Raw genomic sequence first — 22,393 nt, 5'->3', positions numbered from 1 at the left:
CACTGGCTTCACAACAGAAACAGAGAAACTGCTCGGCTCTTTCAGTTGGTCTGTTCTGCTTCATGCAGTAAATTACGGTGCTCTGAATGAGGACGATGGCTGGTGTGTGGAGTCAGAGAACAGACACAATGCTAGATAATTGCTCAGGCTTTGACCACTCATTGCCACATGTGGCTGAGTGTGTGGGGCTTTTATTCTTGGAAACAAATTTCAAAACAAAACAAGGTCAGTTGTTTCGACACAAGAGTTGATCCTATTAGTTCCTCTGGGAACATAAACGTGGTCTGGAGATGTACAGTACAGTGTTACAACAAAAACACAATAATAACAGGTATTTTGATCCATTTTCTGGTGAAAATAGTTTCACTGCAAAAAACACCAAATGTAACAAAGTATTTTAGTCAAGTTTCTAGAGTAAATACCTTCGTACACTTGAACTAAGTCAACTTATCAGTAAGATATAGAAGCTCATTTTAAGTAAATAATTNGCAAACAGCCCCAGAACCACACTTTGGACACCTCTGATGTTGGATGTTTCAGCATGTTTTGAAAATTTTCACTAGCTTCACAACAGAAACAGAGAAACTGCTCGGCTCTTTCAGTTGGTCTGTTCTGCTTCATGCAGTAAATTACGGTGCTCTGAATGAGGACGATGGCTGGTGTGTGGAGTCAGAGAACAGACACAATGCTAGATAATTGCTCAGGCTTTGACCACTCATTGCCACATGTGGCTGAGTGTGTGGGGCTTTTATTCTTGGAAACAAATTTCAAAACAAAACAAGGTCAGTTGTTTCGACACAAGAGTTGATCCTATTAGTTCCTCTGGGAACATAAACGTGGTCTGGAGATGTACAGTACAGTGTTACAACAAAAACACAATAATAACAGGTATTTTGATCCATTTTCTGGTGAAAATAGTTTCACTGCAAAAAACACCAAATGTAACAAAGTATTTTAGTCAAGTTACCTTCGTACACTTGAACTAAGTCAACTTATCAGTAAGATATAGAAGCTCATTTTAAGTAAATAATTTCTTGATATTGATGAAAAACTTCATCAATAAGTTTTATAAAATATTTTGTTATAAATGAAAAAGTTTAACTTGCACTTCAACATTAACATAAATGAATTATTTACTGAAAACAAGCTCCTATATTTTACTGATAAGTTAATTTTAAGTTCGTTTTTAAGTGTACTAATATATTTGCACTAGAAACAAGACTAAAAATACTTGGTAAGATTTTGTGTTTTTGCAGTGTTAATACACTTAAAATATAACAAAACTAACTTACATGTAACTTTTCATCAAGAAATAGCTATTTGTTTTTATATGTAACAATATAAATAATTCCTTAATAATGATTAAACATGTACAACAACCACTGGCAGATTATTTCACTTAAAACAAGATGTTTTCCTGTGTTATAAGTGAAATAACCTGCTAGTAAAAATGGTGCTTTTTCATCAATATTAAGTAATTTATGACTTAAAACAAGATCCTTTGTCTTGCTGAAAAGTTACTGGTAAGTTTGTTTGTCTTATTTCAAGAGTATCAGAAACCAGACAGAAATACTGGGTAAGATTTTGTGTTTTTACAGTGCAGAGCTGATGTGGTTACAAACAAACATGGTAAAAACAAATAAACTGGAAAAACAAGCACCTGCTTCTTCTCACCAGTCTGTGAAGCACCAAAGAATCGAAGGATGAACCAAGAAAAACGTAAACTTGACTCTTTTTCCATCAAATTTCCTGGCATTGAGACACATTAAGGGCTGATCTAAAGTCTCCTTACATGTAAACCAATTACACACACTCTCACACACACACAGGGTGGAAACACTGTGACAGAGACAATGTTCTCAAAGTGGTCCAGTGGAATCAGGCAGGATGAAATAAAAGTGCTGTTGGTATCCTTCATGATTTACATACAGTGTTTGAGTTAAACCCAAGAGGAAAATATTTACAGTTGAAACCAGATTTTATATAAAGATGCTCAACCTTTTATCTCACCGTGTCACATAAAATCACATTAAAATTACTTAACACAGTAGTGAGGGATGTAAATGTAACAACGGTCATTGTAACCAAACATTTTGTGATTTCACACCTGATAGTCCAATAGACTCGGTTTGATTGGGAACCAATGTTTCAACATTTGTTAGGTTTTCAGCTGGTTCGGTTCGCTTTCAAACTGTGTCAAACGATTCAAGCCAAATGAAAAATCAGTTCCCCTCCTCGCCTGTTGTGGCGCTGCACCAAGAACCACTGAAGGAAAAGAACGCCGAAGAAGACATGAGCGCAACTTCCTTCTTCGCAAAATGTAAACAAAACGGAGAGGCGTCAGATTTCAGAGGTTTCAGAATTTGTCTTTTGTTTTTGGTAAAAAGTACGAGCCTTGACTCCCACTAGCGCTAGCTTTGCCTGTATTTACCCAGAATACCCTGCGCTGCAGCCCATTTCATGCTTTTAGAGAGGTTTCTGTTCTGCTTGGCGTCCACATCTGAATTTCACTTCAACCGAACCGAGCCCTGGGTTTTTAGATGGACCAGGATTGTATGAACAGATGAACACGTCGCCTTCAGGTACTGAATTTACACCCAAAAATTAATCATGAAACCTCCCAAATTTTAATAAAGTAATTTTAAAAAACTCGTGTACAATTCTTTTATTTGTTTAGCAATTATTTATTTAATATTTAGTACAAATTAATTTACTGGACGCAGAAAAGGTTCAGTCTGCGAATGTAAATATCTGGTTTCAACTGTAGTTTTGGCTGTAAGCTAACAAGAACAACACTGGCAACAAAAACGACGAAAAAATCACAACATGGGTAAAATCTGTAAAAATAAAATTAACACTTTAAATTATTGAGTATTTATGTGCAATTGGGGTAACAGTAAATTAAAATATTTGTTGTCCTTCTTAAGTTAATCGTGGGCCTGCAGCAGTTTGAGCCTGGAAAATAGAAATGATGTATTTAATCTGCCTCTCTTCGTCCTTTTCTTTCTGTGGACGGTGTTTAACACCTGAACTCTTACGTTTAAACTCTGCTTTGCAGAAAATGCTCCTGTTTGGTGACCAGAGCTGGTCAGGAATATTAAACTGAGCTTCTTCATGTTTGCGTCTCTCAGAAATCTTTGGACATCTTTGCTCAGCTGATTCAACCAAAAACAACTCGACTCTTTCTGGGCTTTTGCTCAGAAACATTTAGGTTTTAAAAACCCCATTTTGAAATTAAGCTAAATGTGTAGCAGCTGATTTATCCCATCAAAGCTGCATGTTGTTGCAAGCAACACACAGCAGACGATATGTTGAAGTATTGTTAGAGCCATTGCTTTACACACACTCCTCATGGCAATTTACATCATTAATTTGTGGATTTTAAGCATCTATCAAAACCCCTTTGAATGTAACTGTTGTTTTTGTGCAAAGTTTGAATTTATTGTGGATTTCTTCCAACCCACAAAAAGACAATTAATGCTGCACTTCAAAAAACAAAATTTTACCAACTATTTTTGGTCTAATTTCTAGTACAAATATCTTATTGCATTTAAAATAAGACAAAACTAACTTAGAAATAACTTTTCATCAACATATAGGAGCTTTTTTAAGTCAATTATTCCTTGATATTGATGAAAAAGTTCTGGTTTAGGCAGAATATTTAATAAATAAGATATTTTCCTTTGGGTTCCTTTAGGGTTTGTTTTTATTGAATGTTAGAAAGGTGTTGATAAGCTGAAACATCATGCTGTATGTTTTGACCCTGGGTGGATTAGAGAAAATTCACAATAAATTCAACTTTGTGCTCCAGTAACTAAAAGATCCAAATAAACAAAACATTAATATGAATGAGGAGCGTATGGAAAGTTATGACCAGAATTGTGTCTAACTTTGTCAAAGCAGCAAATGCTTGCTTCATGTTTTTGATATCATCTCCTGTTTTAGCTGAAACCGCGGAAGAAGAGGATGCCAGGGTCCTGAGGGGAGAAGAGCAGGTGAAGATGAGGTGAAGTGTGTCAGAGACGGAGGGCAGGAAAGGCACCATGCAGGAGGAACGACTCAGTCACAAAGTGTCTGCATGCAGAGGAAATGAGTAGGATCTGAACACTGCAAAAACACAAAATCCTTGCACACTTCAACTAACTTACAGGTACATTTTCAGCAAGATATAGGAGCTTGTTTTTAGTCAATAATTCCTTAATATTGATGATTGATGCTAGTTCCATTGGCAGGTTATTTCACTTATAACACCGGGAAAATGTCTCCTTATAAGTTGAAATAATCAATAGTTGAGTTTGTTTTTGCAGTGTAGAAAATGCACTGCAAAAACAAACATTTTACCAAGCATTTTGGTCTAGTTTCAAGTAAAAATATCTTAGCACACTTAAACTAATAAGACATAATCTGGAAGAAAAAAAAAAAGATCAATTAAAATCATCAGTTCCTCTGATTTTACTTCCTATAGGTTTATGTTTGAGTAAAATGAACATTGTTCTTTTATTCTACTGACAGCATCTTTCTGAAATCACAGCCAAAAATGTAGTATTTATTTGCAGAAAATGAGAAATGGTCAATATAACAAAAAGATGCAGCACTTTCAGACCTGAAATAATGCAAAGTAAACAAGTTCATGTTCATTTAGACACAACAAACAAAGGTTTTAACTCAGGAAGAGTTCAGGAATCGATATTTGGTGGAATAACCAGGAGGTTTTCAATGGGTCTCCGTGCAGTTTTTAGCAGAAGCTTGTTTTAAATCAATTATTAATTCTTATTATTAAAAAGTAACTACTTCCTCTGGTGGATTATTTCACTTATAACAAGACGTGAAATAATTTGCCAGTGGAACTAGAACTTACTAATCAATACTAAGGAATAATTGACCTTAAAACAGCTCTGACATCTTACTTGTAAGTTAGTTTTGACTTATTTCAAGTGTATTAAGATATTTGTACTAGAAACTAGACCAAAAATACTTTGTATAGTTTTGTGTTTTTGCAGTGCATAAACTCAGGCGTAGCTCTCTGTGGGGTTTACAGAAAAGCATTAATGGTTTAAGGATCCACAGAGTCCATGTCACAGCAAACACATCAGAGATAAGCATGTTAGAAAAGTTTATGAAGGAAAGAATCCAAAGAATGTATCGTGATTTTAAGACAAATGAAAACAATTATGGATTGACAGAAGACAACAGGGAAGTGAAAAGAAATGCAGACAGATTCATTCAGAGGCACCTAAACTTTAAAACGACTCACTGATGGATGTGGAAAAACATTCAGGATTTGTTTATGTACACAGAGACACTCTGATGGCTCTTAGTTTTAATTATGAGAAAGAACCACAATGGCTTCATGTTGGTACTGCTGCCTCGCAGCAAAAGGTCCAGGATTCAAATTCTGGTGCTGGTTCTGCAAGGAGTTAGCATGTTCTCTCCTGGTACTGCAGCTTCCTCCCACAAAAACAAAAACTGTTACGTTAAATTATCTCCTGAACCGCTATGAATGTGTGCATGAGACTGGCGTCTCTCTGCAGAATGCTTCATTTTATTAAGACACAACTTGAAAAACACTGACAGCTGCAGGTAAACACTGTAAAACCACAAAATCTTACCAAGTATTTTCAGTCTAGTTTAGGCTGAAAATACTGTAATCTTTGTACACTTGAAATAAGAAAACTAACTTACAAGTAACTTTTCAGCAAAATATAGGAACTAGTTTTAATTCAGTTATTCCTTAATATTGATGAAAAAGTGGCAGATTATTTCACCTTAAAACGTTTATTCCATGTTTTAAGTGACGTAATCTGCCAGTGGAACTATTATTTTTCATCAATATTAAGGAATTATTGACTTAAAACTAACTACTATATCTTGCTAAAAAGTTACTTGTTGTCTTATTCTAAATATTCAGTAAGATATATTTAATTAGAAATGAGACAAAGAAAATACTTTGCAGTGTTTTTGCAGTGAATAAGTTTTTTACTTCATTTTTACGGAAGAATGCATCTTAGAGAACAAACTATAAAACAGAAAATGATCCAAAGTGCAGAATTTAAAGGCATTTAAAAGCCTAAAGCCCCGATATGATTGAAGAAACATGATAAATGAGCCTTTTGATTCTTAGTATTTTATTGATGAGTAGCTGGAACAGGAACTATGTCAGAACTAAACGCATATTTCCCAATACAATGGAAATAACTTCATCTATGGTAATAAAATGTGAAGAAATGAGTCGCTTTAAAGGATAGCATCAAATGTGAAGCTAAACAAAATAGAAAATCCTCAAAAGGTTAATTTATTTCAGTCCAAAAAGTGGAATTTGTGTATAGATTAATTCCAGAGTGATTTATGGCACAATACAAAAGCCTACAGAGTAGAAAAGGATCGTTTACTTTAAAAAAACATGCAATTAAAAACGCAGATTTTTGATCCGAGCACCTCTGGGTCATCAGCATTGCATGTTTGGATAATTGCAGAGATATTATCTGCACAGCGTCAGATCAACACAGAGCCACGGTGAAGGCCTTTCCTCACAGCTCTGATCAAAGTAGGAAAATGAGGCCAGTTGTCATGCAGAAATACGTGTTTTCAACAAGCAGGATAAACAACAAAAGGTCAGCGCTAAAGAAGCACGAAGGGCTGCCGCTTGGAAAAGCTGCACATGCAACAGGGATAATGGCAGCGCTTGGAGCAGATGTGCAAATACTGAAGAATACTAAAGTCAGAATTTTGAAATAAGAGTCAAAATTATGAGAATTTTTGTTTGTTTTGTTTTTGGCACTAGTCTTCTTCCGTATATTTGAGTACAGCTTTTGGCAACTCTACACAACTAAGTATAAGTTTTAAAAGTTTAATTACCAAAATAAATCAACATTTTGATCACATTTTTAAATGTTGAATCAGATCTTATGATTATAATCTCAGAATTTTGACTTTTTCTCAAAATTCAGATAAAAAATAATTCTGAGATTAAAACCAGATTTTTGAGATTAATCTCAGAATTCTGACTTTTTCTCAGAATTCTGAGAAAAAATAATTCTGAGATTAAAACCAGATTTTTTTAAATGGTTCTATTCCTAAATTTTTGGCTACATCCATATAAGTTTCATTTTCTAAAATGTAATTACTGAAATACATCAACATTTTGATGACATTTTTATTGAATCAGATCTTATGACTATAATCTCAGTATTTTTCTCAGTATCTCTGAATTCTGAGATTAAAATCAGAATACTTTTTTCAGTGATGCTGGTCCTTTTCTGTATACTTGAGTGCATTTTTTGGCTAATCTACTCATCTCTGTATGTAACTTTCATTAAAATCAATAATACTGAAGCTGGTGATCTTTTGTTTGTAAATAAAAGCAACATGTGTATTTTAATGTCTTTTCTAAATGTTTTTGCTCCCTGGAAGTGCGGACAACCAGTCAGTTATTCTGAGCTCGTTTCTTCTCTCCTTTCCACACAATGAAATATGAAGGGAGAAAAAGAGGCGGATGTAGTGGGCAGCTGTCAACAACTTCCACAGCTTCCCGCCACAGCTGATCAATCAGCCCCATATCTGAACCTCAGCAGCGCCGAGCCGCTGGCTACAGCTGACATTAATCCTAAATCTTTGAGTCAGTGCAGAGGAATGACGCGGTTGGTGTGACTGAATGCTGATGCAGGCTCTAACAAGCGAAGGTGCTGATGCTAATGAGCAAATCTGTGGCCCTTTAACGAGCTTGCATCATTTGATGTCCTAATTTACAATGAGCTTTGTGTCTCAGGGCTGCAGGATAATGAGCTGGACAGGGATTCCCAGGGCAGCAGCTTGTGTAACCCATCTCATGCTGGGGAGGGGCTCGGCTGCAGCCAGCGCTGGAGAGCAGCAGGGACAAATATTTCATATCTGTGGGAAGGGAGGGAGCATGTCAGGCTGGCTTGATATGATTGTTTGTACACACCAATCACAGAATTGCTGCGTTCAAGTGAGAAAAGCTTGTGTTCTCTGTGACAAACTGACCTCCGGCAACAAGAGCACTCAGAGAAAGAGGAAACGGAGAAGGGAAGCATGGTGAGTGAGCTTTAAATGAGAGACACGACAACTTGACCTGGATTTGGGGAGGAACGAAAAGCACAGCTGAAAAACAGATTATCCACCTTCAAGTCGACCCCGACGTACAGAAGCTTCAATACCTAGCTGATTAGATTAAAATGAGTTCTGATCGATTAACTAATAGCCTCTGTTTAAAGGTTAGTGTCGTAGTTTAGCCAAAGTTCATCAGAGGGCGCCGCTGGCCATCCGACCATTGATACAAAAACAAAGATGGCGGCGCCAAAGCAGAACTGGAAAGAGAAAAGATTGAAAAAATCCGTTGTGGGATGCAAAATGGACTTTATGCAGTATAATATAAATGAGTGTGACTTTGAAGGGAAGGATGACAGAAAAGTGGAGGAGAAAACACAGGAAGTTGTAACATGATGGAGAAAAACATGGCGCCAATGAGAAAGGTTGATTTTGGGAGTTAAAACATTTCGTTAAAGCAAATTTTAACATTATTCAAGAGCAAACAGACGATTCTGTATGAATGTCTGTTTATTCCTTCCATGTTTTATTTTTCTGTTCAGCAACAAGAGGTTCCCGTTTTGCTATATTTTGTAAGTAAGTTTAAACGTGTGAGAAAAACACAATTTTATGCTTATTGAGAGTATTTAACACAGCTGATACAAAATAATGTTTTTCTTTTAATTCAGTACAAAATGAAAAAATAGCCCTTTATGTAATGACAAGAAAACTCAGGTTTGTAAGAAAATGGCCACTTGGTCGATTGACAAAATCAATCAACTTTAGATTAACTCATTAACAGAGGAGGGTAGAGTACAGAAGATTGTACTGAAGTAAGAATTACTCTACGTCAACATATTTTTAATATTAGTAAAAGTAAAAAGTAGCCGTCCAAGAAATGATTCGAGTGCAGAGTATTTGGTAAACAGTCTACTCAAGTACTGAGTAACTGATCAAATTATCAATCATTTATTATTTAAAAATGACATCATCAGATGGACTAAAATATAAAATTAAGTGAAATCTTTGGTATTTTAGGGATAAAACAATCAATAATTCATATAAGCAACAAAAAATAAGCAATATCAGACAAAAGACCATTTTTCCAAATCAGTTTCTTTCAATATAAAATTTATGAAATTTTAACAAAAACTGCAGTTGTGCGTCTGTTTGTGGTGAATTTTGGTCAAAACATGATTTTTCATTCAGTGGGTGGAAAATCCAGAAATTTGAGTAGCCATACTGCATAATAAAATCACCCAAGTAAAAGTAAAAATATACCAAAAAGTACATTTTTTCAAGAGTTACTCAAGTAAATGTAACGTTAATCGATAACTTTCAACCCTTCTCCGAATGGATCAAATCCGCCATCTTTACGGAGGATCAGTGACCTCGGGGTCGAGCCCGTGCAGCCGGAGTGCACCGGCGCGCCTCCTGCCGCCGCGGCTGCATTAGTCAGGCTCAGATGGGTTTTTTCCGCCATGAGTATCAGAGCATGACATGCGCTTCACAAAGGCAGGCAGATGACGAGCCGGCTCCCATCCGACGCCGGCCTCCCCGTTTGATGTGCGGGAATCATGAGGGCAGTGGGAGTCATTATGGGTGCACAGGTGGCCCTGGATCTAATGAGCCACATTCGGCTCCGACATGCAGATGCTTCACAGAGGCATGCAAGCGGCTTTACGTGGAGAAAACTGTAATTCTGTCACTTTTAAATTAGCTTTAAATCCTGGACTCAAGACTGAAAAAATACAAAATCTTACCAAGTATTTTTGTTTGGTTTCCAGTCCAAACATGTTTATATAAATAGTAAATATATATATGGACGCTTGTTTTAAGTCAGTAATTCTTAATTTATTTTAGGTACAGTAAAATGAACAGGAATATGAAACAAAACATGTTTTATTTAATTACAGTTGGTAGGTAATATATTAAATTGAGATAAGGGCTATGATTAAATAAACGCTCACTTCTTCCAGAAAAAGAGATTTTGCCTGAAAAATAATTTTTACCTAAAGTATCGGTAAGCACATATGTCCTTTGTTTGTTTAAAAAAAAGGTTTGAAATCAATTAAAATTAGTACTAGTTTCAGATTTTTCCACTTATAACCTGGAAAATATGTTGGCAAATGGTGAAACTACTATTTCAACAATATTAAGGAATTATTGACATGAAACATTTATTACTAAAAAGTTAGTTAGTTTTGTCTTATTTCAAGTGTGCTAGGATATTTGCATTAAAATTAGACCAAAACTAGTTGGTCAGGTTTTGTGTTTTTACAGTGCAGCACCATCAGAGTACCAACTTTTAGATGATTAATATGTCAGAATTTTGAATCCACTCTCAGATATGCATTAGTCACACCGAGTGATTCAGCTGTTTCAAATCACTCACAGCTATTAACTATTAACACTGCCCCCCTCTGGCTCATGCTGCTGCATCTCGGTAAATTAAAATATCATCAAAATTTTATTTATGTCAGTAATTCACTACAGTGGAACCCATATGTGGGTTCGTTACAGGATCCATTTCTGTTCATATTTATGATTATAGCTTACAGCTAATGGAAAATTTGAACAATACACAGAACCATCAAGTGGCTGTATCTAAATATATTATTTGGAAAGTTGAGTGGAAGGAAAACTGTTGCAAAGAAAAAAAAATCCACAAGAAACGGGGTCATTGTTTGTGTTTCCTCAAATCTAGAGTCAGGAAACTTTTAGGTTTTTGTCTGTTTAGTTGGTTTAATTAAACTCCAGCTAATTTACCCAGAAAGTCCAGTTTGTTGTGAAGAGGTGTGAACGCGCAATCAAACGTCAATGTGGACCAAAACCGGAAACTCTGGTCTTTGGTTTCGCTTCTTGTGCAAATATCTTGGTACACTTGAAATAAGACAAAACTAACTTACAAGTAACTTTTTTGAATGATATAGGAGTCAATTATTCTTTGATATTGTTGAAAAAGTGCTAATTCCACTGACAGATTATTTATCTTCAAAAATATTTTTTTTAAATCTATGACAAATTATTAGAGCCACATTGAGAAAATAAAAACCAATAAAATAATTATAATACAAGAATAAAGTCAGAATATTACAAATTTATCCTGGAAATATTATGACTACTTCTGCAATATTACAACTTTATTCTCAAAATATTATGAATTTATTCTCGTAATTTTAGTAAAAATCTGCCAATGAATTCAGTACGTTTTTTTTAAATCAATGTTAAGGAATTACTCTCTTAAAATAAATACTTATATCTTGCTAAAAAGTTATTTGTAAGTTATTTTTGTCTTATTTCAACTGCATTAAGATATTACCACTGGAAACTAGACCAAAATTATAGCTAAGATTTTGTATTTTTGCGTTGCCTGAATATTTCTTTCAATTGATGCATCTGAATTTCACTGAAAGCAAAAAAATTCAAGATGTTTTTTTTTTGTAACACTTCATATGACAACATTCAAGTTGTGTCTAGCCGCTGCACATTTATTCACCAGATCAGGGTCTAAATATAACCCACGCCGATCAATTTATCACAGGAAGCACAACAATTCAAATTACACATGATCTATTAAGTGCCTGCCACTGAGCGCCATTTGAACATTTGACCTTCTGGCACAGCTCATGACATTATGTTGACATTTAAAGTAATCCCTCCCCCGGTTCCTAATCCCGGTGGCCGCAGACTGCCCTGACCCTCCCTGGGTTCGCGCCACTTCCAAGCTCCCACCAGCAGGGAGGTCAAGGAGCCAGACAGCGCTGTGAAAAAATGTTCACCCTCTCACTCATTTCATCTGCTCTTTCATTTTTAAGGAGGAAAAAAGCAACCTGGTTCAAAACAACCATTACTCCCGAGACCTTCACTGCAAAAAGACAAAATCTTACCAAGTATTTTTAGTCCAGCTTGAAATGCAAATGTCTTAGTTCACTGGGAAAAAGACAAAACTAACCTACAAGCACCTTTTCATCCAGATAGGGGCTTGTTTTAAGCCAGTAATTACTTAATATAGCTGAAAAAACACAAGTTCCACTGGTAGACCTTTTCTTTAACAAGACATTTTCCATGTTTAATTGCCAGTGGATCTGATGCTTCAGTTCTAGTTCCACTGCAGATTATTTCACTTATCAACCCTTTGCAACTATTGCACCATTCGAGGCGCCATGTTGGACTCTGAAGAGAGGAATAGGAGTATTGAACTGAAATTATTTACCTGAGTTGTTTTTTCCAGTTTATTCGTAGTTTCTGCTTGATCGAGTCGAGCTAATTTGTCTGAACGTAACAAACCTGGTTGGCCTTATAGATGGCGATATTTACAAACATTGGAAGTAGCTAGCTTAAAAACCGACCCGTACCTCCTCCTTCCTTTACGTGTTGGTCAAATTGCCACTTTGGATGAAGTCACATCACATGATTTGTGTCACTGCGTCATAAACAGCATTTCTCATCACACCAGACCAGCATGAGCAGCTACAAAAGACGAGATGCTAACCAGTTTTTTCCATATATGCTAGGCTACATGACGGTGGGCATTGTTGCTAATAGTTACATGCGTACCTTCTCCATAATGCGATATTTCATCATACCTACTTATAATCTTATCTTATTAATCAATATTAAGGAATTACTGACTTAAAACAAGCTCCTATATCTTGAGGAAAAGTTAATTGTAAGTATTAGGGACATATTTTCCTACATTTGGAATATTGATAAAGTTTTGCACACATTTGTAATGTTTCTGTGGTTAACTTGAGTTGCTTAGAATGGCTTTGTGAACATTTCCAAACACATTTCAGGGACCTTTGCTTTTCATTGTTCTTGAATTTCTTTATATCAGGAGTGTATATGTTGCTTTTTTGAGAGTTTTGAGTCTACTTCCTGTTGTTAGTGAACACAAATGACTGATTTTAAGGTTTTGCAGAATCAAACTGAACCCAGAATAAGACTTATTGTAAATACTGTGTGCATAAACAATATATTTTTTGTTTATGCAAAAGCTCACAGTTCGAAAAATGGGCAAATAATTCAAAACATTTTCACTTGGGAGTTTGTTTTAAGTTTTGTTTTTCAGTCAAATCGAATCATTTGTGAACAGTTTTTTGATATTAAAATGTAATTATTTGTGGCCTTTGGAATGATTTCAGGAATAGCAGAGATTTATAAAATACAATTTTTACTGATTCAAAAAATTAAAAATGCAGACAAACCAGTCTTAAAAGGGAAAACTTGACCAACAACATAAATTATTCATCTCTTATTAACTTCATTTCTTGCATTAATTTGAATTTGATGTTATATAGCATCACAAACGGCTAAAAAGGAGGGTTTAAATTAAAAAGGAAAAACTTGGATCACGTTCTTTTAGCCCAGAATAATTTACAGATTATAGTATGTTTCATTTAAACATTGTGTAGTTTGTTTTAACAATAAAAAAGTTTGGACACCCCAGATTTAAGGGCAGCAAAAAAAAAAAAAAAGCAAAAATGGAAGAAATACAAAAGGAGGTAAATATTTTTCACAGCACAAAGCCACAAAGATGTTTTACCATTCATAAACGATAGTTATGGGAATGACAATTCAACAGGAATCATAACTAAGCATTTAAATTTCTTGGAGAAAATCCCCCAAACATGCCAGACGTTGTATAAATGATCCAATAACTGCATTAAACGACAAGTAAACACAATATGGAAGAACTGCTGCAATCCTTTAACGTCTGAGTGAGAAAATAATCAGTTTGGTTCTCTGAGTAATACTTTACATTCAGATGCAGAGAAAGTTCAGACTGTCGTTCGGATCCCCCATTCATCCTTTTGCAGCTGTAGTAATATAATGCAGCTTTGTCTGCACAACTCATTTACCTGTCACACTCTGAGAAAGTCTGGCTTTACCAAAGGGAAGATAAAGAGTGATGAAAAATGAGAGGTACAAGATGACAACCCATTTATTTAGTAATACATTCTGCAAACTAGAAATTTTATTCAAACTTCAATGGCTAAAAAAAAATGAAAGAAAGGAAGGAAAAGAAGGAGAAAATTTAAGGAGCAGGGAGAAAAATGCATCTATTCACAAGCAAGGAATGCAATTTGTTCAATCGACAACACAAATAATACAATTTAGTTCAGGGAACAAAGCTTTTTTTTAAACATTTTTTCTGTCATTCCTTTGGAGCTAGAACATAATACAAAATATACAGTTATTGAACTTTGTAAAATCACTCACAGAGGCCTCTGAGAAGCATTTGAATCAACACTGACAATATTTAACTACAGCACTCTAAAGCTATTCTTCTATGTGATCATAAATAGAGCAGGTACATTAATGTATGTATGCACACCTTGAATGCTTTACGAGGTTACCATGTTCAAAACACTTGCATTCGTTAAATGTATGACATCATTTGCATTGGAAATCAAAACAAGCTTCTGACTGGGATCAGATGTGGCGACACGGGCAGAAAGTTGTACCTTGTGACAGCCAGGACAGATTCAGTACCTTAAAAATAAAATAAAACAGAAAAGTTTCCAATCTGTAAGCTGTAATGTCAGCAGCAGTATTCATCCTCGTAGTGTTTTTTTTTTTATTTGGTGGAGGTGGAAGGGCAACAACTTTACACTGCAAAAACACAAATTGTCAGAATATTTCTGTCTAGTTTCAAGTGCAAATATGAAATTAACTTTTAAGCAAGATATAAGAGCTTGTTTTAAGTTAATAATTATTTAATAGTAATTAAAAAAGAACTACACTTCAAAAACACAAAATCTTATCGAGCATTTTTGTTCAGTTTCTTCTTTGTACACTTTAAATAAGACAAAACTAACTTTACAAGTTTCAGCAAGATAGGAGCTTCTTTCAGCATTTTATTCCTTAATTAGGACTTTTATATAAAAAGTAACAGTTCCTTTGACAGATTATTTCACTTAAAGCAGGAGAAAATTAAACTATAAGAGAGAAAGAAATTTGCCAGTGGAACTAGTACGTTTAAAAATAATTTTAAAAAATCAACATAAGGGAATTAAATGTTCAGACAAGTTCCTATATCTTTTTGAAAAATTAATTGTAAGTTAGTTTTGTCTTATTTCAAGTGTACTAAGATATTTGCACTAAAAACTAGACAGAAATACTTAGTAAGATTTTGTGTTTTTGCAGTGCAGATTCACTTATAATACTGGAAAAGCATCTGGTTATAAGTGGAATAACTACTTTTCTCATCAATATTAAGGAATTATTGACTGAAAACAAGCTCCTACATATTGCTAAAAAGTTACTTGTAAATTAGTTTTGTCTTATTTCAAGTGAATTAAGACATTTTACCTGGAATCTAGACCAAAAACACTTGAGATTTTGTGTTTTTGCAGTGCAGGAGGTGGAAGGGGCAACATGAGATTTGGGTAAGGCAAATCGGTGAGCTTATTCATGAGCTGAAGAAAGATCAGCGAAGTGAGGCTCGGGTCACCCAGCAAGGGGACGAATAACCACCACTGAGGGTCACACAGTAAACGCCACGACACAGGTACATCGATATGTACATGAGGGGCGCGAGCATTTAAAATCTCTCTAGTCTGCTAGGTAGTCCTCCATACAAGAATATACAGGATGCATTCCAGGCAACCAAAGGTAACTCTGTAAATAGCTTTATAATTCATTTTATACAATAACAAAATTAGATGATTTGACAGATGATCAGTGCATATGACTACTGTTATTTACTTAGTCGCACAACAATCAGCAACTACTTTTCCGTGGATGTTGCTTTGGCACGCTGCAGCAGACAGCCATCCCTGCAGCAGAAAAGCGGCCCACTCAGCGGGGGGTCGGAGAAGGTTTGACGACACCAAAAGAAGCCAAGACGCATTAAAAATAGTTCACACACTGCAAAAAACATAAAATCTCAGCAAGTGGTTTTGTAGTTTCTAGTGGAAATATCTTAACACACTAAACATCAGACAGAGGAGCTTGTTTTAAGTAAATAATTCCTTATTATTGGTGGAAAAAGTTCCAGTTCCACGGGCTGATTATTTCACTTGTAACATGATAAAATGTCTTGTTTTAAGTGAAATAATCAGCCGGTGGAACTGGAACTTTTTCCACCAATAATAAGGAATTATTTACTTAAAACAAGCTCCTCTGTCTTGCTGAAGTTATTTGTAAGTTGGTTTAAATGTACTAAGATATTTGCACTAGAAAGTAGAACAAAAAAATTCTTGGTAAGATTTTGTGTTTTTGCAGTGTAGGACCGAAATTTTCCTTTTCTGCATTGCAGAAACACAATGCAGATAGAGTAATTTTTTACTCTATTTTCTAGTGCAAATATCTTAGTACATTTAAACCAACTTAGAAATAACTTTTCAGACAAATATAGGAGCTTGTTTTAAGTCAATAATTCCTTAATATTGATGAAAAATTTCAAGTTCTACTGGCAAATTATGTCACTTTTAACATGATAAAAATATCTTTTTATAAGTAAAATAATCTGCCAGTGGAGCAAACACTTTTTCATCAATATTAAGGAATTATTATCTTGCTAAAAAGTCACTTGTAAGTTAGTTTTGTCTTATTAAAAGTGTGCTAAGATATTTACACTAGAAACTAGATCAGAAATACCTGAGATTTGTGTTTTTGCAGTGTAGTTAGCAGAAGCTTCCTCATCCACTTTATTTTATTAAATTGAACCCTGAATTATGGCATTTCCCACTTTTAATTAAGTAATCGGGTTTAAAAAAATCAACAAAAAGGAACTAAAATGAGCTAAAAGTCGACCAAAACTACCAGAAAGATGAGGTATTTCAGTTCATCAGAAACTGTTTGGGATCATTCGTAGTTCATTTAAAAGAACGGCAAAAGGATGACGGGGCAAAACACAAATCTTTGCTAAAAACAAAAATAAAACAAAATAAAGTTTGCATTAGTAACTTAATAAACTGTTTTTTAAAAAAGCAGGGCACTCCCTAAGTTTGATTTCTGTAAATCACACAAGCAAACATTTGTTCCTAATTATAAAATAAGTGATGCAGAAGTTGATACCTACCAGGTGTGAAGGCTGGCAGGTGTTAGGAGACATCTAGAGCGCTTAGATACAAGCAATGCAGAGCAAATCAAAAGAGCTGCTTGACCAAAAAAACAAACAAAAAACAAACAAAACGCTTTTATATACAATAAAAATCATCTTTGCTCAAACACGGTGAATAGATCGAAGTATTTTACAGAATGTAGGTACATTTCTTTACACTTGTGAAGGAGTTAAACACACTGCAGTTCAGCTGTTTTTATCTTTATGTTGCTTTGATTAAATAATTCACTAAACTTTATTAGTAGTTTATAAGCCGACCGGTTCTGTGGAGCTTCAGTATTTCTGAACTTATGCGCTGAACTCTGTCTTAAAGTTTGATGCTGCTTTAGACACATTAAACTGATTCTTCTTATCCACTCTAGCGCCCCCTGCAGCCACCTAAAGAAACGTTTTCTCTTCTTTACCAAAAACACCAGAGAGCACCTTTAAAATCCAACGAAAATAAAATTTTAAAATGAAGATGTGTGGGTTTTGTTTACACTGCAGGAGTTCGGTTGTGTTTTTCTTTTTGTCGAATCAGAAAGGTCTTTGGCGAGGATTTTATTTTTATTTTTTTGCCACAAAAGCACAATAGGAAAGCAGCTTGAAGTCTGATTTTTAGGATTTAACAACTCACTACAAACAGAAATGTGGTGAAGTAGTTAGGATTGTCTTTTTTTTCTTTTAAAGATAAATTAAGGATTATAAATTTAGTAAATTATTACTCTTTTCTACATTAATGAAACATTTACAAAATGATTAGAAGAAAAGCTGATTTCACATTTAGGCTAAATGGTACTTTAAAGAAAAAAAATACTCAAGCGAAATGATTTATTCCTCAAAAAAATTAGGCCAGAAATATTATATACATACAAAAAAATTCATAACAATGCAAGACAAAAAAGAAAATGGCAGAAATCTGAAATAAAGCATTTCTCTCCAAGAAATACATCTACTGTGTTGTTAAATACATGTTTAGTCAGTGATTTATCTAGTTATTTTCTGGGGGAAATTAGAAATATATATCTATATATATTTTTAAAAAATTAACCCACATAACAGGCAAACAGCAGCAAACTCTCTGCTGTGGTTTATTGGTTAAGCAGGACAGATTTAAGTGATGCATTTGTTCTTGGTTCACATAAAGACCAGGAGAAATAAATAGTCTTATTAATATAAGAGCCAATAGTTTCTCTTTTTAAAACATTAATCCTAGAAAATCAGTGCTTAAAACAGTTCAAATCAAATTATCTGACGAGGAAACCACAGAAATTAATTGGCATAAGCTGTAATAAAGATTAAAATTACATATGGCACCTATAGTGGTCTACTTGGATGTTTAGGGATTAGTTTTTCTAAATATGACACAATATATTTATAAATTCAGGCCAATTCGGGTTAACTTAGTTCATTACAGAATAACAGCATCTATATATTTTATTATCCAAAGCTGTTCCGAGTTGAAGCATGGCGGTTTCTGGGGGGCGACTTTTCCCTTAAACTCCAGCTCCATACAACAACCTTCACACACACACACCTGCAAGCATCTATCCACAAACAGTCAACACCAGTCGGTAAATGCCTCTTAAAAAAATGGACAAAAAGAAAGATTTTTCCACTTCATTCTGTCAAACTGCCATTATTATTATTATTATTATTATTAGAGTGTACAGAAAACCTGTTATGAAAGTAAAATAACAAAATTGATCAGGATTTCAACTGTTTGATGTAAGAGCTTACTGTGCTGTCAATTATACAATTTACCCGTTTCTTAAAGGAGCATAGACTAACCGAAGGGGAGAGACAGGAAAGTGTTGCAGGGGGAAAGTAAAAAGCAGAGACATTGTGCCTTGCGGACGCTGCGGTAATATTCACTGAATAAACATTTGAATTTCAGAAGAGCAGAAAAAGGCAGATAGTGCATAAAAAGTTCTCTTTTTTTCCCATTTCTTTCATTTTTTCCCCCCTCTCTCGTTCTTAAACTTAAAATCAAGCTGCATTAAATACAGGCTGTTTGTACAGGACAATTGCACTTCACAAAAACAGAAATATACAAACACACAAGGAAATGTGAATCAAATTAATTACAGCAAAAGAAAATCTACTATTTAGGCGGATTATTTAACAAAAAAAAATGAACAAAAAAAAACTTGTGGACTCACTTGTTGTGGATTACTTTTAGAGAAGAATAATAAGGAGGGTGAACATAAAAAGGGAGACAAGATGGTGCAAGATGGTGGGGATCCTGAACTCCAGAGTGGACTGGTGCTGCACTATTCCAGGTTTGTGTGCATGCAACTCTTCCTCCTCCTCTTCCTCCTCCTCCTCCTCCCATGTATTCCCTTCTTAGAAACCAAAAGCTCAGAGTGACGGAGAGACAGACTGCTGAGCTGAGCTGCTGTGGGTCTTGAGAGGATGGTGGTTTGTAAACTCTATGTTGTGTTAGTGGTAGGAGGGTGTGTTACCACATGTCGTCTGTAGATGCCGAGTCCTTGAGAAGAGAGGAGAGGAAGGAAAAACCCTTCAGACTTTGGCTGAACACCCGCCGGATCCCCACCGAGAGCCGCACAGCTTCCAGCGGTGCAAACTGAGGCCTCACTAAAAGTAAAATAACACGTTTCCCCCTTTCTAACACAAATTAATGTTAATCGTTCATCAGGATTCATTTCTTCTAAGGAACATGTTTATTTATTGTTGCCATGATAAATTCCAGTTAATAATATCTGTTTTTTTTTTCCACTGTTTGTTCAAAGAGAGTATGTGAAAATATGGTTACATACAATTTTCTGTCAGGATAACTAAATTTGCTGGACGATAAATTGCAGAAGTTCTTGCGATAAATGATAATATTGTTGTTTTGAGATCATTTTAAAGTAATGTAGTGGTAATAATGGCTTAATAATGTAAGAACATATTCTTAAAGGCCAATAAACTTTAAATTCTAACAAACATTTAACACTGGAACTGGAAGATATTTTAAATATCTGAAATAAATAAATTTGTTTGAGGGGCTGTAAATGCTGTGACACACAATTAGAGCCGTACAGTTACCTAAATATTTATTATCCTCACTTTTATAGTACCACAAAATATTGTGATAAAACGTAATGTCCATGTCGCCCACTGCGGTTACCAGCCATAAAAATGAGGACAGGCCGGAAGAGCTGCACGATTTGGCTTAAAAATAAAATCAAATTTTAACACATTTACATTTTTTTCTTGCTTTCTTTTCCAACATAAAAACTATTTTCAAAAAGTGGCTTTTATTCCAATCATGCACGATGGACTATTAGAGACAGGCTATGAGAATTTTTGTTTAATTATGAGAATTTAATATTAATATTTTTAGTTTTACCAGAAAGTGTCTTAAAATTAACAGAAAAAGCTTAAGATTTGATGTTTTTGAAGTTCTGCTACTGATAATAATTTCATGCTAATTTGTTAAAAGATTAAGTATTTCTATTGTGTGTCAACTATTATCTGTAAAACTTATACAGATAAGCTTAATATTTATATTAAGCTTATCTGTATAATACTTATACCAAAGTATAACTTCACAAGATGCTAAACATTCTTTTATTTTTTGATATTTTCCATGTTTGAATTCTCGTAAAATTTCTACTTCATCCACTTAATTTTAGAACTTTATTCTCAAATTATTCCAACTCTTGGTGTAAGACTGTATTCATGTAAAATTATGATTTTATTCTCGTAATTAAATATAAAAAAAATTTAGCCTGGCCCTAAAACTCTGTCGTAGAGCTGAGCTGAATTCGACGTTCAAATAAATATCGTCTTTAAAGCGGCGGTGTTACGCGTTTCCAGGCACAAGGAGCCATTTTATAGCACGACCAAGTAAAAATCTTACCTTCAGTTGTTATAAAAATGCTACATATATCAAATATGACTTAACAGAAATATGACTTTGATATGACACACCTTGAAATTAGGCCTCTGTCTCTTTAAGAAGCTCCGCCTTCAGGACGTCATCACAACATGTCTGCTCTATTTAGCAGCATTTTCACCAGAGTTTAACTGATTAGTAGCTGCTATGATGAGCTCTGCAGTTCCACAAGGCGTTTGCTAATTGCTGCTGGCTAGTCTGAAGGAGCTGAGTGTATTTAAGTGATTTGATTTTGGCAAGGGGTGAAAAAAATGATTAAAAAAGAGGTTAATTCTTAAGAAATATACAGTCTCAAAGCTTTGGATAATAATCAGTTTTATAAGAAGTTATAAATCTGAAACTTTAATCACAGTTTCAGATTAAACTAAAGCCGCTGAAACATCCTGCACCTTGTAAAAAGAATCAAATTCATAATATCTATAAGCTTATAGCTGAAATTTTACTACCATTTACTTTTATCTTCTTGTTAAATTGACTTGTTTAGAAAACAATTTCATATAAACCACTAAAATTTTTTAATTATTCACTGCGTTATCTCTTTGCGATTGTTGACCAGGAAAGTAAACTGTTGGATTAAATAAAAAATAAAAAAAACTTAGGCAGCAGTTTTGTTCTTATAATACAGTTCTGACTTTAAACACTAATATATTTCTCGAACAGCTGATGCAAAAATAAACAGCAGCAAAGTAGAGAAACTACAAATAAATAGTTTTAAAGAATTAGAAAAGATAATAATTTGACGAAGAAGACAAGGATGGGACTTAAACTTAGACACAGATCAGGATTGCTAACAAAGATTTCACCACAAGGAGCGCAGAAAGAAGGTTTTCTATTCAACAAAGGAACCAGACAAGATTAACAGGTTAGACCAAAGCATTAGGATTCAGAGGAAAAACAACAAACTGATGGAAAATTCAACAAAAATACTTCGATGACACATCCAGCATGATTCTTAAACAATTCTGGTTTCTTTTGCTTCAGGAGCAACAAGAAATCCATCAAACGGCGCGAATGTTGCTCACATTTTAACCAGAAAGAAAACATTATCTTTTTAAGCAATCATCTTAGCAGCAGATTAGATTTTGAGGAAGAGGGAATGGATATCAAAATAGCCTTGAAAATACATGCAAGTTTTACAACATGAATAAAACATTTGTTCTGTTTTTGTTTTAAGCTTGTGAAGAAGCATCAGTGCTCTTATTACAGAGACTGAGCTGTTAAACTAATATTAACTTGACAGATTTAACTATTTTATCTGGCTCAGCTGCTATTGGTGATCAGAGGGTCAAACACTGAAAAATATAATTTATTTTCCTAAAACATTGATTGTTTTTTTTTACCTGGTTGGACCAGAACACAAACAGATTCTGTTTAAATAAATATACATTTAAATT

The 22,393-nt window shown here is 34.5% G+C and overlaps 1 protein-coding gene and 1 long non-coding RNA gene across 3 annotated transcripts in view; both read right to left on the bottom strand.

Moving 5' to 3' along the window:
* Window positions 1–134: 134 nt before the first annotated feature.
* Window positions 135–1,071, bottom strand: LOC107833514 (uncharacterized). The gene is made up of 2 exons (XR_001659260.1): window positions 968–1,071; window positions 135–422 (listed from the first exon to the last, which is right to left on the bottom strand). It is a non-coding gene; the product is annotated as an uncharacterized LOC107833514 (long non-coding RNA).
* Window positions 1,072–7,247: 6,176 nt separating this feature from the next.
* The window catches only part of ppm1aa (protein phosphatase, Mg2+/Mn2+ dependent, 1Aa), a 26,938-nt gene continuing 11,792 nt past the window's right edge, over window positions 7,248–22,393 (bottom strand). The window contains exons 6-7 of one of the 2 annotated variants that reach the window (XM_007576194.2): window positions 8,002–8,089; window positions 7,248–7,887 (exon numbers count right to left, since the gene is read on the bottom strand). In XM_007576194.2, coding sequence (XP_007576256.1) covers window positions 7,712–7,887; window positions 8,002–8,089 — 264 coding nt within the window. In that variant the 3' untranslated portion in view covers window positions 7,248–7,711. Of the gene's footprint in view, window positions 7,888–8,001; window positions 8,090–17,912; window positions 19,587–22,393 lie in introns of those variants that run through there. The other variant, XM_007576196.2, reaches the window with a different exon arrangement.

This window comes from Poecilia formosa, unplaced genomic scaffold (genome assembly GCF_000485575.1).
Source record: "Poecilia formosa unplaced genomic scaffold, Poecilia_formosa-5.1.2 Scaffold400, whole genome shotgun sequence".
NCBI classification, from domain to species: domain Eukaryota; kingdom Metazoa; phylum Chordata; class Actinopteri; order Cyprinodontiformes; family Poeciliidae; genus Poecilia; species Poecilia formosa.
Note: the sequence above shows the minus strand (reverse complement) of the source record. Positions and strands in the feature narration are given on the sequence as shown.